Genomic DNA, 16,133 nt, shown 5'->3' with positions numbered 1-16,133 from the left:
GTGTAATTTAGAAAAGGGAGGAGGAGAGAGATTTCTACATCTCCCTATAAAACTGTCCAGTTCGAGAGCTGTGTGTGTTTACCAGACCAGGCAACACATCTTCCAATTCCGCATCCCAAACGGCAGGCCAAAGACGGAAGAGGATTGTGCACAACGTTGAGATCTGAGGGAAGGGCATCCCAGAGAGTCGGACCAATGAATTCTGACAGGATCGCTGGAGGCCAAAGGACGAGACCTCTGCTTTCACCGTCTGGAGCAGGAGAGATACCACCTCCTGTTTTTTTCTTTAATAGCAGATGGGATTCCTCCTCGCGCAGGAGAGGGACCGAGCAGGCTTGAAATGGGCAGACCATGGCGAGTACTAGAGGCTAAAATACTGATACGGGTTATATAACAATGGGAGAGGACACTTCCTGGGAGTGGAAAGGGCTGGGGGAGAAGCACTGCATCCAAGTGCCCACACAGAACGCCTAGGAGGCGGCAGTTTTAGTGCAAAAGTCGTAAAACAAAGGATGGCACAGGCGGAGTGTAAGCAGACACGTACTCGGAACGGGACTTGCTAGCGGCACATGCAGGGGCCCAGGGGCCCAGCTGTAACTCGCCGGGGAGAGCAGGGGGGCATTCGGGGAGGGCTATGGCAGGACTCAAACCCAGACCTGAGGGACAACAAGGCAGGGACTCAAGTTAAGTTGAACGCTGCCCGGCCAACTCAAGAGCAAAAGAGGGGATGGTGGGAAGGTGATCTCTGCTGCGCCAGCCAGGAAGACCCAGAGGACTTAAGAAATCGCCCAGCCAGGCCAAGGGAGCCACAGGAGGCTCCCTTTTTGGCAAATGGGAGGTTCACTTCCTCCCAAGCAGCACAGAGAACCAGAGGCCTGACCTGGGAAATGAGATGCTGTAAAAGAAAGGTTTTTCGGGGGGGGAGCAGGGAGAACCTGCCTGAAGCATTCAGACTCACAAACATGCCTGCGAGAGGATTTCTGAGTTCCAGGCATGTGTTTCAGGGACCCACAAACACCCCAGGGGCACTTGGCACAAAATTCTGCCATCGGAAAGTGACAAACTGCCCCACACCATCGAGACGTCAAAGAGAGCGCATCTCTGTCCACTTTGCAAGCAGGAGACGTGTGTGTACATCTTAAACGATTCCCCCCTTCCCCCACTGAACCCCTCTGATTCTGCCACCCTCAGCAACCATTTGGGGGCTTAGTCTGGCTCGGCACCCAAGGCTGACTGGATTTTCCTCACTATTCCCTGCTGAAAAATAACAAATCATGCACATGAGTTATTTTCCTTTAATACTGGGCGGGAACTGCCTTCGCCATGCAAAAAGGGGAGGGGAGAGACTTGCACGCTGGACAGCAACAATCCCGCAAGCGTTCAACTCAGAGGAAACCGCAGCTCCTTCCTTTAGGGAACCGAAGTATGCGACATAAATAAAATTGCCCCTCCTCTTCCTCTACCTGTCCCCCACCCCAGCCCCCGCCAAAAAAGTACTTTGAATCGGAAAGAGGAGTTAGGCAGCTCGTGCAACTAAATCCCCGGACAGTGTTGCCCTCCAAAAAGAGATGTTTCTGCAACTGTTGAGCAAAGCGGCAAACGGGGGAACAATAGAGTTTTGGATGAAGAGTCCAGGCTAGCGAAAAGGGGGGGGGCAGGAGATCACAAACCATTTGCACCCCTCCCCATCCTTCAGAACCAAGCATCTGCGTCAGGAAATTATTCTGGAGGGCTCGCCAGACTCTCCCTGCCACCTCCTGCAATAAAACCCCACCCACCCCATTTCCCAGAAGGAAAGCAGCAATATCCACAACGTAGCTTTTGAACTCAGGGTGGTGGGGTGTCAGTGTCTGTCGCACAATCCCCAGCGCCCCCCCCCCAAGCTCCTGGCATTATGCAGAAGTGGCTGTTTCTGTAACCGAAACCGAAGACCCGGACGTTTCGACAAAGGGGGCGGGATAGGAATTATCTATTTACCTTTTCAGAGCGCTTTGCCCAGCCACCCGGGGGGGGGGTGAAGAGAGGAGAGCAACCTCCTCTACTGCCGCCCCACTCCCCAAAGACAAAAAACGAAGAAACCATTTAGTGCAAGGAGAACAAGGACCGAACTTTGGTGGCAAGCAGAAGGGGGGAGGAGGAACAGAAAGGGCACCGGGGGCGGGGGGGCTTGTGGATAAAGAGCTCCTCTACCAAACCAGTGGCCTCTGGAGGGCTGTACGGAGGGCGGGGGTGGGTGGGGTGGGGTGGGCAGCTGCTCTGTGAGGGTGGAACGAGCCCGGCTCTCAGGTGCGACGGACCCGAGGTGGGCCGGTCCCTGCCTCTGCGGGCGCCGAGACTTGGGACACCTTATATTTGCGATTTGGCATGCGTCTCTCTCACTCTCGGCGACGCGTCCCCTCTTCCCCTCTCCCCTACAGCCGGTCCATCCGGAAAGTGTCCTCTGTGGCGGGGTCGGCGAGGACCATGTCGGGGTCGTTGAGCATGTGCAGCCCGTCCAAGGTCAGGGGGTCGATTTTGAGTTCGTCCAGGGGAAACTGGGAATCAGAGTCGAAGCTGACATCCCCCACGCCGGCCAGAGAGCTGGTCAGGTCCTTCGACAGGCTGGGAGGGGACTCCCCGGTCACTGGGAGTGAGGGCGGGGTGAAGGGAGAGAGGGAGGGAAAGAAAGAGAGAAAGAAGATCTTTGATTAGGATAAGCCTCCGTTCGTCTTTCTGATCCGCTCCTTGGGGCAAGCCAGGAGCTTACTTCAGATGTTAGCAACACAGGAAGCTGAAAGAGTCAGACCCAGCGTGCGGAACATTCCCAGCCTGACCCAAAGATGCTGCAGGGGACTGCACCTGGGGAAATCTGCATGTGAAGCCCTGTAGAGCTGTCAACGTTCCCTTTCTTCGCAATGGGAAACGGCGCTGGAATAAGGGAATTTCCCGCAAAAAAGGGGGAAAGTTGACAGCTATAAGCTAAGCTGCAGCTCTTCCTAGAAAAAACTATGTTCTAGTCCTCATGGTTTTCTGAACAAGGAAAACGTAGGAATTTGCCTTGTGCCGAGTCGGACCCCTGGGTCCATGTAGCTCAGTACTGTCTACACCATGGGTAGGCAACCTAAGGCCTGCGGGCCAGATGTGGCCCAATCGCCGTCTCAATCTGGCCCACGGACGGTCCGGGAATCAGCGTGTTTTTACATGAGTAGAATGTGTCCTTTTATTTAAAATGCATCTCTGGGTTATTTGTGGGGCATAGGAATTTGTTCGTTTTTAAATATATATATATATATATATATAGTCCTGCCCCCCACAAGGTCTGAAGGACAGTGGACCGGCCCCATGCTGACCCATGGTCTACACTGTCTGGCAGTAGCCCAAATAGGCCCAGAAACAATGGAGTCTGCTCTGCGAGAGCATAATGGGGACTGCCCCACCAGCCTCCGTCTGCCCGCCTTCTGACCTGCAACCAGTCTGGGGGGTGGCCCTGCCTGCCTGCCAGCTTCCTCCTCTTGATTCTCACTGTTGCCCCTTGTAGAATCCAGGACTTGAAGGTCACCAGGCCCGTCACGAAATTATGTTTATGGCAACAAGGCCAGGCCAGACCATGGTGACAGTGACGGCAGCGAACGAATACCGAATTTTAAACTCTGGCTCACATACTTCAGCTGACGAGTGTTGCTTTTAATGCAATAAGCACATGTGAAATTCTCAACTCTGCCTACTTCCTTCTGCCCCTCGGTGCTGAAGCAGTTATACCTGTTTTTATTGTTCTTTTCGCCGGTCGGTCTTTGACTGTCATAAAGACTGGTTGATCGATTGCCCTTTGTAGGAGGAGGTCAGCAGGAGGAGGAGAAAGCTATAATTTGTGGGCTCCGTCTGCCGCCGGCTGCAGTGCCACTTGCTGTTGAGCTCCGTGCCTTCTGCCCAGCAGCCGCTACTGCTCAGAAATTCAGCAGCTGGAAAGGGTGGCGATGCGCAGCCAGTCCCACCCCCCAGGCACCAAATCACAGATCTGGACCCACCTGTGAGGATGATGTTTGGGATGTTCCCGTGGCTGGCGTAGCTGAGCTGCTGGGCGTCCTGGAGGCTCCCGTGGCTTCCGGTGAGGCCCATCATGGCCGCCTGGGAGTAATTGAGGGTGGAGCAGGGGCTGTAGAGGCTGTTGGAGCTGATGGCGTTCTCAATCATGTTGAACTGCTCAAGCTGGAGGAAGGAATCCTGGAGGTGAGAACTTAATAAAAGAGCCTTGCTGGGCTGGGCTGAAAAGCCGGCTGGGTTCATAACCCACCAGTCAGATGGGTGGGGTACAAGTAATACATCATCATCATCATCATCATCCCAAGGGCATACTGCTCTGAACCATGGGCTGAGCTAGATGACCCTTGGGGGCCCTTCCTCAAGTCTACAATCCTATGATTCTACGTTCCACTTTGCAACCATGGCTAAAATGGTGATTTAGCATTTTAATGCTGCGGACCGCCCCCAGATCTACGGATGAAGGGCGGCATACAAATTTAACAAATATTTTAGCTGGCGCCCGATGAACCAAACTTCTCTGGGTGGCGAAGAGTCGAAACCACCAATCCCATTTGAACCTCCAGTCAAGGGGTGCTTGGGAGTCACAGAAAGCGGTCTCACCTGATGAGTAAAGCGTTTGCCTGCCTGGCCGTCATCTGCTGGTCGTAACAGGAATCCCCGAAGACGCTCCCCAGGATAGATGTTTGCTGCAAGAAGGAGGATGAGGAGGATGAGGTGGATCATTGCAGAGAAGAGCCCTTTGCTGAAATCCAGAGTGGGGGCAGCAGACAGTCTGCCAAGACCACCCTTGAGGACGCTGAATGATGGCACCCCACCTCACCCTGCTGGCTAACTACCAACCAGCCCCAGAATGATGATGAATTCAGAGCAGAGCAGAGCTCTGGAGAGGAGATGGGACTCAGGGGGACGGGGGACGGTAGCCTGGTTTCCACCTTAGATGAGGGCCATGCCGCTGCCACCACCACGCCAGAAACACACAGGCCGGAAAGGGGAGAGGGGACAAAAGTGAACGGGTGGCACATAGTTTGAAGAAGCATGTCTGCTCCAGAGGGTGGGAGATGGGTAGAAAGGCTATGAGATAGTTTGCAAACTGTCCAGACCAACATGGCTGCATGCCAGTGGAGCAATGGAGAGGGTAAGGGGCTGTGCTACCCAAAACAGCAGCAACTGAGATGCCCCCTCCCCCTTTGGTTAGGAAGTTTGCTTGGAACGACAACAAGCTTTTTATTCCTACTACCACTGTGCTTGTGACTCGTTGTATCCAACGCTCATCAGACGCTGATGAGGTTCGCTTGGTTGCGGCCTGTAATATTTTTATTTGTACTCCTACTCCTACGGCTGTTATTACTATTTCCATCCAACGCTAGTCATGCACAGATTAGATCAGATTGGCAAAGCCTGACTGGGAAGCTCCCGAATGCTACAATTCCCCAAATTGCTTCAAATGAAGAGGGCAAAGCAAAGCAAATCTTGGGAGTTACTTTTACCCTGCCTTCTAGAGTCCCGGTCTCAAGGTCTCTTACAAAGTAGGAAGGGCCTAAAGGGTTTTGTTTTGTTTTGTTTTTGCAGAAAACCAACAAACACCAAGTTGATTCTGCAAGCCTGATCCTGCGCTTAAAAAACAGCCGAGACGGGCAGCAGCGAGCGAGCCTCCTCCCCCACTATCAACCCAAATTCAGGAATCCCTCTGCTCGCTTGCCCTAACCTTTCTCTGCTGGGCTATTAGAATCCGACCACCTCTCCCCACCAGCAGGTCTATGAGAAACCACTCTCATTTTACAACTGTGCAGCAGTGCGAAGTGATACAGATGCATTTTTTTATTTAAAAAAATGCTCCCCTTGAGAATCCTTAACTGCACTGTTTTTAATAACTTTGCCAGCAGAGACCGGGGTGGTGGTGGAGACGTGATTAAATGGGAAGGGCTTTTTTTCATCTCTTCAGCACTTTGGGATCCAAGACGTGGCCTCTCCCGCTGGCTGAGGAAGCCAAAAAGGCTCTCTCTACAGCACCGAAGAGGGAGAGGGGCTTGCTAGCTTTCGTTAACTGAATGGCTGAGCACTGCGGCAAGGAAGGCATGGGATTCCCCTGGTCCAGCATTTCGTGTGAGGGAGGAAATGTTTTCTCTGTCCACTTTTTCTTTTTGTATAGGCTTCTATCCCATCGCCTGTTGCTCGTCTTTTCTCTAAACTGGAAAAAAAGACAAATGCACACTGGAACCTTTCCTCATAAGGCTGGCTCACAGCTTTGTTCTCCCTGCATGAACCTGTCCCCTGCAAACTGTGCTCCAAGTCTTCTCAGCCTTCTGAATCAAGGCAAGCGGAGAGAAGAAGAAGAAGAAGAAAAGAAAAGAAGAAGAAGAAGAAGAAGAAGAAGAAGAGTTTGGATTTGATATCCCGCTTTATCACTACCCGAAGGAGTCTCAAAGCGGCTAACATTCTCCTTTCCCTTCCTCCCCCACAACAAACACTCTGTGAGGTGAGTGGGGCTGAGAGACTTCAGAGAAGTGTGACTAGCCCAAAGTCACCCAGCAGCTGCATGTGGAAGAGCAGGGAAGCGAACCCGGTTCACCAGATTACGAGTCTACCGCTCTTAACCACTACACCACACTGGCTCTCGGGGACGAGGCCACATGGCCTGGCACCCTCCTTTCTGCAGATGCCCAAGGAAATGGCAGCAGCCACCTGTCGCCACCGCCTGGTGTTTGGTGGCAGCGAACAAGGGTTCCTTTTTGCTATGATGGCCGACAGCCGCTGGTGCTCTCTCCACCACACCAGCAGCAGGCAGCATTCAGAGGTAGAGTGTGCCTGAGCAGGGAGGCCCCATGTGGCTAGGTGCCGATGCTCAGTCTACTCCTCCCCTCTGTAAAAACCAAGGGCTGTAGCCAGCATTCAGTCGTCCTCAGAGCAGACCTGGGGAAATCAAATGGGCATGACTCGCTTGGGTATACTGATTTCAGTGGGTCATGCTCAGAGGAAAACTTGCTTGGACACGACCCCGATTTATTTACAAGACTATCAAATCAAGTGGCCAGACCCGTACGTTAAATTTAACGTAGGGATGGGGGAAAGGTGGTGGCCTCCAAGGCACTGCTGGACCTCAACTCCCACCTCCCCTTGTTGTTGCCTATACGGGCGGGGGATGATGGGAACTGTAGTCCAGGAACTTCTGGAGGGCGAAAGCTTGGCCTTCCCTGATTTTCTCCACACAGAAGTTGCACTGATGGCTTCAAGTTACAAGAAAGGAGGTTTGGATTCAACATCAGGAAGAACTTTGACAGTGAGAGCTGTTTGACAGTGGAACACTCCCCTTGTTCTCCTTCCTTGGAGGCTTTTAAGTAGAGGTTGGATGGCCCTCTGTCATGGGTGCTTTGGCTGAGATTCCTGCATTGTGGGGGTTGGCACTAGATGACCCTCAGGGTCCCTTCCAACTCTACAATGGAGGGCATGAAAGGTTGGGCACCCGATATTCCCACCAAGAAGCAGCAGCAGCACCCAAGACTGCCTGAGGTCTCCTGCTCTGCACTGCTTTACCCTTCTAAAACCCTTTCTAACTGCTGCCGATTGTTTTAAGTGCTCCCACGTTGTGGGATGAGAGCAGGGAACGAGCGGTGCTTTGCTTTCCCTGAATATGAAAGTACTAAAAGGTTTCATGTGCTCCGGCTGCTGTCAGCTGTGTGGGCAAATAACGTGACGCCTTCTGCAGGTCTTTGCGCTGACTTAGCCGACTCGTTCCGGGTGTGTTAGCAGACCTCCAAACCCACTATTTGCCGTTTGGGTCCGATTATCTTCCAAGGTACCAGTGGGACAACAAAGTCTTTATACCCACACTTAAGTCTCACAATTTCATAGAATCATCGAGTTGGAAGAGACCACCAGGGCCATCCAGTCCAACCCCCTGCCAAGCAGGAAACACCATCAAAGCATTCCTGACAAATGGCTGTCAAGCCTCCGCTTCAAGACCTCCAAAGAAGGAGACTCCACCACACTCCTTGGCAGCAAATCCCACTGTCAACAGCTCTTACTGTCAGGAAGTTTTCCCAATGTTTAGGTGGAATCTTCTTTCTTGTAGTTTGAATCCATTGCCCCGTGTCTGCTTTTCTGGAGCAGCAGAAAACAACCTTTCTCCCTCCTCTATATGACATCCTTTTATATATTTGAACATGGCTATCATATCACCCCTTAACCTTCTCTTCTCCAGGCTAAACATACCCAGCTCCCTAAGCTGTTCCTCATAAGGCATTGTTTCTTGGCCTTGGACCATTTTGGTTGCTCTCCTCTGGACACGTTCCAGCTTGTCAGTATCCTTCTTGAACTGTGGTGCCCAGAACTTTGATTCTTCTTTTGGTCTTTCAGTACAATTTTTAACCAACCCTCTTCTTCCTACGGATTTCTGAAACTCACTTTTGGAACTCGGACTGTGTGTGATGGATTAAGAGCTCTGTGTTAAGGGCTGGAGATTCTTTCCCCTCTTTTTGTTACTTGGCCTGTTTTAAACCTAGCAAACATGCTTATTTGGTGTTGTGTGTGTTTTTTCTTTTAAAGAACCTGCGCTCTCCAGCCCAGCCACCACGGGGCAGCTGGGAGTTTTAGTCCAAACATCTGTATACATATCTACTCAAAAGTAGGTCTCTGTATGTTTAATGTAGGACAAAGCGCAGGAAATTCATGGCACTAATAATATTAATAGTTTATTATACAACATGGCTTCTAGTGACCACTGAGAAGCCGAGGAAGATTCGTACTTAGTGCAGAAAACAGTGCTGGACGATACTGAAGAAAACCAGAAGCTGCACCTTGTACTCTGAAGTGTGTTGTTTACAACTAACAACAGAAAGTTGCCACCCTTCAACTCATGTCATCTCAAACCCACTTATATAAATTAGTGTGTGCTTGGGGGGGGGACCTCTTGGATTATCAAAACAGTCTGCACATTTAGAAAAACCTATGCGATAGCTGAAGCAGTATGAATCTACCAGCATTGTACAGGTTCAGTGCAATCCCTATTTTTACACCTTATTTAAAAACAGGCAAGCACTCATCTAGACCTGGCTGGAAGTGAGGGAGGTATTGTTTTTGCCTGTTTATATGTTTTTATATCTAAACCGCCCTGGGATCCTCAGACGAAGGGTGGTATAGAAATGCAATAAATAAAGATATATATTAAAAATTGGACAATGTGAAATTAAGAGGGAGTGGGGAGAGAGAGAATAAGACGGACCCACTGAGAAGCATGGAAGCGAAAGCAGAGAGAGAGAGAGAGAGCACACACACACAGATGCAGTCAGTCCCTTACTTGAGGGGAGCTGCCAGGAGAGAAAGCTTGATTGGAGACAGGAGAGGTGGGAGACTGGTTGGCCGGGGAGCCAGCATTGTTGCGGTACTGCTGGAGTGAACCCTACAGAAGGACATAGAGTTAGAGAAAGAGAGAGAGAATAGGGTAGGGGGAAGGAGAGAAGGCAGATGAAATCACAGGGTTTTTTTCGTGTGGAGGGAGAGAGAGAGAGAGAGAGAGAGAGAGAGATGGAGGGAAGAAAAGCCCTTGTATGAACACCCAGGGAGTCAGCTAGTACCGGTTAAACAATGCCCCGAGAGATCATGGACAGAAAAAAGTGGGGGGTACAATCATTTCTGGACTTCCTCCCCGGCTTCCTGGAGAGCAAGGTGCAGCTAGGAACTGTATTCCAAATGCCTCTGCTCCTTAGAATGACAGGAAAGGCATTGAGGAGACACAGCTGGTTTTTAAACTTTCCTAGTCAGTCTTCCCCCAAAACTCCTAGAGGGAAAGGACCCGCATGGATGTAAGAAGAGCGCTGCCGCTGGATCAGGCCAAAAGCCCATCTAGCTCCGCTCCTGTTCTCACGGGCCGACCAGAAGCCACTGTGTCAGGTGGGGTGGTGGGGTGGGGAGAGTTGCCATTCTGCTCAGGTCATGCTTGCTGGTTTCCCATGGGGGCATCGGGTGGCCACTGTGAGTACAGGAAGCTGGGCTAAGTGGGCCCCCTTTGGCCTGATCCCGTAAGCCGGACCTGAGCACAAGACCACCTTCCCCTCCTGTAGTTTCTCCCAGCCACAGATATTTCTACGCATTTACACTGGAATAAATATGCATACATTTATCTATGCAGGGCTTAATTTCAGCGACGCCCCCCCCCATCTACTGATGAACGTAAGAGCAGCCTGCTGGATCAGGCCACTGGCGTATCTAGTTCAGCATCCTGATCCTCAAACAGGGTCTGAGCACCAGGCCTCCCCTCCTGCTGTTTCCAGCAACAGGGATTCAGCGGCATGGCTGCCTCCGCCTGTGGAGGGGGAACACTGCCAGCATGGCTAGTAGCCATCAGTAAGTCCTCTCCTCCACGGATCCCGCTTAAGAGGTGTGGCTGGCACACTGCTTTTGCACCTGGCTCAGCCCACTCCGGAGAACGCTGCCCCTTCTTTTGCTTTCTCACACCTGCATCTAAAATTGGGGAGATCTGTGCTCAGTGAACTCTCCACTCCTGTCTTGCACCAATGTGCTTCCCCCGCCCGCCCCGACTTGTCCAGGGGATGTAATAATAATAATATAATAATAATAATAATAATAATAATAATATAATAATAATAGTAACAACGACATTGCTGGGTGTGGATGCATGCACTGAAATCCCAGGAGAAAAAGGACAGGGTGTGTGCGATTTCAGGCTTCCTGGGAACCTCGGTGTCAAACGTTAAAACACACCTCAATGGTGCAAAGGGTTGCTTCGAACAGTGTGTGAACCTAAGAAGAGCTTGCCAGATCAGGCCAGTGACCCATCTAGTCCAGCGTCCTGTTCTCGCAGTGGCCAACCAGTGTCCCCAAGCGAAACCTGCAAGCAGGATCTGAGCACAAGAGCAACTCTCGCCTCCTGTGGGCTAGACCCCCAGCCTGAGGGTCGGGGCCGGGGAGGACCCCTAGCCAATTCAGAAGCAGGGTGTCAAGAAGTTGGCATCGTTTAGAAAGGCTGCAGAATTTTCTGTTCCCCTGCCTTTAAAGAAGAAAGAAAAGCCACACATACACAAGCTCTGCTTCGTAACGCTAAAAAGAGTGAACGCTTCCGCCAACCGCTCCAACGCGTCAAGAGGAGTTTGGGGGAGACGAATAAAGGGGCAGAAGGGAGGGCTGCAAGCTCAAGCCTTAGCAAGCTGCTCCTGCATCCTCTATGGTCAGTGGGGGCTCAGGGGGAAGCTCAGGTGAGACACCCCATCCCTGAGGATCCCGAGGCTCAAAGCCAGGAACTAAACCCAGCCTTTGCCATTCGCTGGGCAGCGCTCCCAAAACCACCCCACCCTCCCATCTAGCACAACTGTAGGATGCCAGATCAGTGAGAGGGCCTGGTGTGGCAGAGGGTGAGGTGGGAGGCTCCCCAGGAGAAGCTGCCTTTGATCGAGCCAAAAGCCAGGGGTAGAGGGCATGGCGGTTTCCTGTACATAGTGATAATCCACTCAGGCTGATGTCCCGAGAAGCCAGCATGCCCATTTCCTTTTGCCAAGGCAAGGAAATATACAGGCACTGGCATCTCTCAAGTGCTCCCCGAAAGTCACCCTGAGCAGAATGACAGAGCGCACGGCCGGACTTGGGAGGCAGGCCTGTCCTCTGCCTTGAAGCTGTTACCTAAAAGCCTGCTTAGGAACGCCCAACGCAGACCCCTTGGAATTGCAGTCCTCTCTCCTAACACGCACCCTTCGGAGAAGTCTCTGTAGCGACTCATTTCCCAGAGGCCCCCGGGAGCGTGAGCAGTGACTGCCAAAATGGGCTTGGAAGCAATCTGCTTTGTCTACAGAGAAGCAGTTCAAGTTCTAAAGCGGTCAGACACTTGCAAAGTAGATAGCAGACCAACGCTTCTGCAAAGGCGGTTGTGCGCCAACTTCTCGCTGCCTATTCCTGCATGACCCAGGAGATCTTGCAAGTCCTCCGCGTGGACGCCCACCCAGACCTAGACCCACACCCCACAGGGCTCCCTACCTTGCCCGCCCAGCCCTTCCCCAGTCCAGCTTACCGAACTGATGTCTATCCCCATGGAGGTCTGGGTCTGGCTTCCCGGCGGAGACTGTGGGATTGTGGAAGGGACGGTGACGGAGAGCGGGGCAGCTGCACCCCTCGCTGCAGGCCGGACGTCTGCATCAGGGAGGCATTGGACGGGAGAGCACTGGCGACCTGGGTCTGCTGTTGCTGCTGCTGCTGGGCGCTCGTCTGGGTAAAGAAGGGGTAGGGCGGGAGCTGCTGCTCCAGGGAGAGGGCGTCCATCGCCACGGCCTGGGGAGGGGGACAGGGCAGGAGAGGGCAGTGAGGAACAGCCTCCCCTGGGTCACAGGACAGGCAGGGAGGCCAGGGCTCTCCTTCAAATGAGCCAGTCCGAGAGCAGGGGTCCCTACTAGTGGTCTGTGGAAACAGCCAGCACCTGGCAGAATAAGTGGTGCTCAAACGTATGTGTGCTTGTGTGTTTAAAATGTTCCAAAGTGCCCAGAGGTCTCACTGGGCCACATAATAAACTTTGAGAGTCTTAATCTCAGGTCGTGGGCTGGAACCCCACGTTGGGCGAAAGATTCCTGCATTGCAGGGGGTTGGTCTAGATGACTCTCCGGGTTCCTTCCCATTCTACAATTCAATGATTCTAAGGCTAGGATATCAAGAGCTGGGATATGAGACACTGGCGCATTGGTTGGAGTGTTGGACTGGGACCTGGGAGACCAGGGTTCAAGTCCCCACTCGCCACAAAGTTCGCTGGCACCAGTAACTCAGAACATCAGATCTTTTCTGCCACCCCTCTTCAGCGCCAGCATTCCTGTCAAAGCTGGCACTGGATTATGGAAACCCCAGACCCAAGCCTCATCCGCCTACCCCACAGCATACTCCCAATAAAAGCAACCCCCATCTCATCCCTTGCGTACCTGAGTGATTGGTGACAGTGGCGAGAGCGTGGGGGAGACCTGCTGGGGCTGGTTTCTCCTGGAGTCTGCGTTCAACGAAAGGGGGCCGGTGGGTGGCTGTCGGTGCTGCTGGGAAGAGGCCTGCGTCGTCGTCATCCCTGCGGCAAACGGAGGGAAACGTCAGCACACGGGCTCCCGCGGGGGTCTTCCCATCACTCGTTCTCATGCCAAAGGGTAGTTCTGGCAAGGCTAACCCTGAACACGCTTCAAAATACACAATCTGGACTCCCTCGTAAAGCGGTGGGCTCTCTGCCATTGGAGGTTTGGGTGGCCATCGTCAGGGATTCTTTAGCTGCGATTTCTGCATTGCAGGAAGTTGGGCTGGGTTCCTTCCAGCTCCTAACATTCTGCGATTCTATGGGCTCTGTATAAGGCAGCTTCTTCAGAATTGCCTACAGTGACAGATATTCTAAGACTGAAATTCCCATCAGTCCTGGCCACCGTCCACGTCAACTGGGGCTGAGTCCAACAACTTCTAGAGGGCAGCAGCTTCCCCTAGGCATGGCCTGCAATGACCGGCAGCAACTCTACAATCTCTCTCCACCCACATGGACTGAGAACTATTACCATGCTCAGCTGTCCTGCCAACCTAATAAACTCAACTCCCAAACAAGATGACCCCATGGCCAGCGGGAGAGGGGCTAAGTCAGGTTACATCTGAGGCTGCAGCCTCATTTCCACCCTGCTGCACTGAACGTGCCAGGTGTAGACAGGGCATCCTACGCATTCTGAGATGATCTACAGGGTTTCCATCCTATGTTATATTCCATTATATCCTAATCCTGGAACTTGCATATTAGTGGCTCCCAGTACGTTTCCGAGCACAATTCAAAGTGTTGGTACTGACCTTTAAAGTCCTAAATGGCCTCGGCCCAGTATACCTGAAGGAGCGTCTCCACCCCCATCGTTCTGCCTGGACACTGAGGCCCATCTCCGAGGGCCTTATGGTGGTTCTCTCCCTGTGAGAAGTGAGGTTACAGAGAACCAAGCAGAGGGCCTTCTCGGTAGTGGCCCCCCTGTGGAACGCCCCCAGCAGATGTCAAGGAAATAAAGAACTACAGTGGTGCCTCGCAAGACGAAATTAATTTGTTCCGAGAGTGCTGTCGTATAGCGAAAATTTCGTCTTGCGAAGCATGGACGGAGGAAGCGCGGCTTTACGGGGGGGGGGGACAAAAAAACCGCAAAAAGTTTTCGTCTTGCGAGTCGCGCCCATAGGGTAATTGTCTTGCGAGTCACCCTTTGTTAGTGAATGCCTTTCGTCTAGCGAGTTTTTCGTCTAACGAGGCATTCGTCTAGCAAGGTATACCACTGTATCTGACTTTTAGAAGACATCTGAAGACAGCCCTGTTTAGGGAACTTTTTAATGTTTGATGTTTTATTCAGTTTTTAGTCCTCTGCTGGGAGCCGCCCAGACTGGCTGGGGAGACCCAGCCGGATGGGCGGGGTATTATTATTATTATTATTATTATTAGTTTTGGAAGGACTAACCAACTCCTCCAATAGCTGGTTGGTTGAAGGGCCTTTCCTATCTTGCAGTGTATGAAAAAGCTACTTTTGCCCAGAGATGAAAAAAGCGCCCCTTTCCTGAGATTTGGGCCCTTCCTCAGAGTTGTTTACATGACATGCACGCCATGTGGGCTTTGCCGGTCTTCTCCCCCTTTCCTCACTGCTTTTCTCCTTTTCTTCTTGATTCTTGGTTTCAACCACAAGTGCATGACCTGTATTCTGGTTTTGTTATTTTTCTGTTGTGAACCTGCCCAGCATCATCCCAGGGGGTTCGACTAGATGACCCTCTAGGTCCCTTCCAACTTTATGATTCTGTGGGCCTCCGCCTGCTAACTGCCACTCCCCATCGCCTGATATGCTGGCTTTCTGTAAAACGGAATTACTTCGCAAAGACAGGGTTTGGTTTTCCACGCAGAACGACAAACTAGACAAGGAGGTTTGCAACAGTGAACAGCGAGCTTAGACAGGAAGTGGCATTGCAGGACAGGAAGTGAAGTCACACTGTCATTCTGGGCAGCTGCAGCCGCAAACACCCTTACCCTGATTGGCTGTGCTGATGCCCATATGCGTCAAGTTGGCCGCAAGGTTCCCAGTGCTGTTGGAACTGCTGAGGGACGGGAAAGGGGATTCTTCTGGGTCCAGCGGCGTCGGGAGAGGAGAGGGGAAGTGGATGTTCGTCAGGTCCGGCAGGGAGCCACCCGTGTTGTGAGTGGCTGGGATAAGTGTGGTAGTGTTTTCCTGGTCAGCTGACGGAAAGATGCTGTGCTCAAGAAGAAACCGGGGGGGGGGAGAGAGGGGGGCAGAAAACTGAACCTTTTGACAGACAAAAATACCCCAAGACCACATAGTTATCTCAGTTCAAGCACCATGCCACACCACAGTTAGGCTTTCCCATGATGTCTCAACTAAGCCTTGCCTCCCATTGTTCTTGGGACTCCCAAATGAGTTGCAACTACAGTGGTACCTCTGGATATGCACACCTCCAATTGCGTATCCTTCAGGATGCAAAGGTGAGAAACCCGAAAGTATTTTTGGGGGGATTCGCCGCACGCATATGCGCAGAAGCACTCTACCACGCCACGCGCATGAGCAGAAGCGGTCCCTCCAGTTGCAGAAACCTCAGCTCCAGAACGGATCCGTCCACAACTGGAGGTACCACTGTACCTATTTCCAAGAGTTGCAAAAACAATGACACTGGACTTTCTTTGTTGTCAGTTACATAGGAGATGCAATAGCCACCTTCCAAAATCTAAAGGCTGTCACATGGAAGATGAGCCAGCTGTTTTCTCCTGCTCCGAGGGTAGGGAACCAACCAATGGCTTTAAGTTACAAGAAAGAGGAGATTCCAATTAAACATTAGAAAAAGCTTTCTGATGGACAGTGGGACAGACTCTCTTGGAAGGTGGTGGACTCTCCTTTCCTGGAGGTTTTTAAGCAGAGGTTGGATGGTGATCCATCCAGGATGCTTTAGCTGAGATTCCTGCCTTGCAGGGGGTTAGGCTAGATGACCCTTGGGGTCCCTTCCAACTCCATGATTCGATATGACTCTTCCCAGCACACCCACAGGAAGGGACAACAGACCATGGGGAAGGATCCAACTAAGTTATACTCACAGTAGACCTCTCTGAATTTAATTCAGCCTAGGATGTTCACCAATTGCAA

At 52.0% G+C, this 16,133-nt stretch overlaps 1 protein-coding gene across 1 annotated transcript in view; it reads right to left on the bottom strand.

Moving 5' to 3' along the window:
- Positions 1 to 2,237: 2,237 nt before the first annotated feature.
- CRTC1 (CREB regulated transcription coactivator 1) overlaps positions 2,238 to 16,133 on the bottom strand; it is a 46,905-nt gene continuing 33,009 nt past the window's right edge. The window contains 8 exon segments of the mRNA XM_033136593.1: positions 2,238 to 2,623; positions 4,005 to 4,213; positions 4,621 to 4,706; positions 9,314 to 9,415; positions 12,035 to 12,126; positions 12,129 to 12,291; positions 12,927 to 13,063; positions 15,011 to 15,231. Of these exon segments, the coding sequence (XP_032992484.1) occupies positions 2,412 to 2,623; positions 4,005 to 4,213; positions 4,621 to 4,706; positions 9,314 to 9,415; positions 12,035 to 12,126; positions 12,129 to 12,291; positions 12,927 to 13,063; positions 15,011 to 15,231 (1,222 nt within the window). The 3' untranslated portion in view covers positions 2,238 to 2,411.

This window comes from Lacerta agilis, chromosome 18 (genome assembly GCF_009819535.1).
Source record: "Lacerta agilis isolate rLacAgi1 chromosome 18, rLacAgi1.pri, whole genome shotgun sequence".
NCBI lineage: Eukaryota > Metazoa > Chordata > Lepidosauria > Squamata > Lacertidae > Lacerta > Lacerta agilis.
Note: the sequence above shows the minus strand (reverse complement) of the source record. Positions and strands in the feature narration are given on the sequence as shown.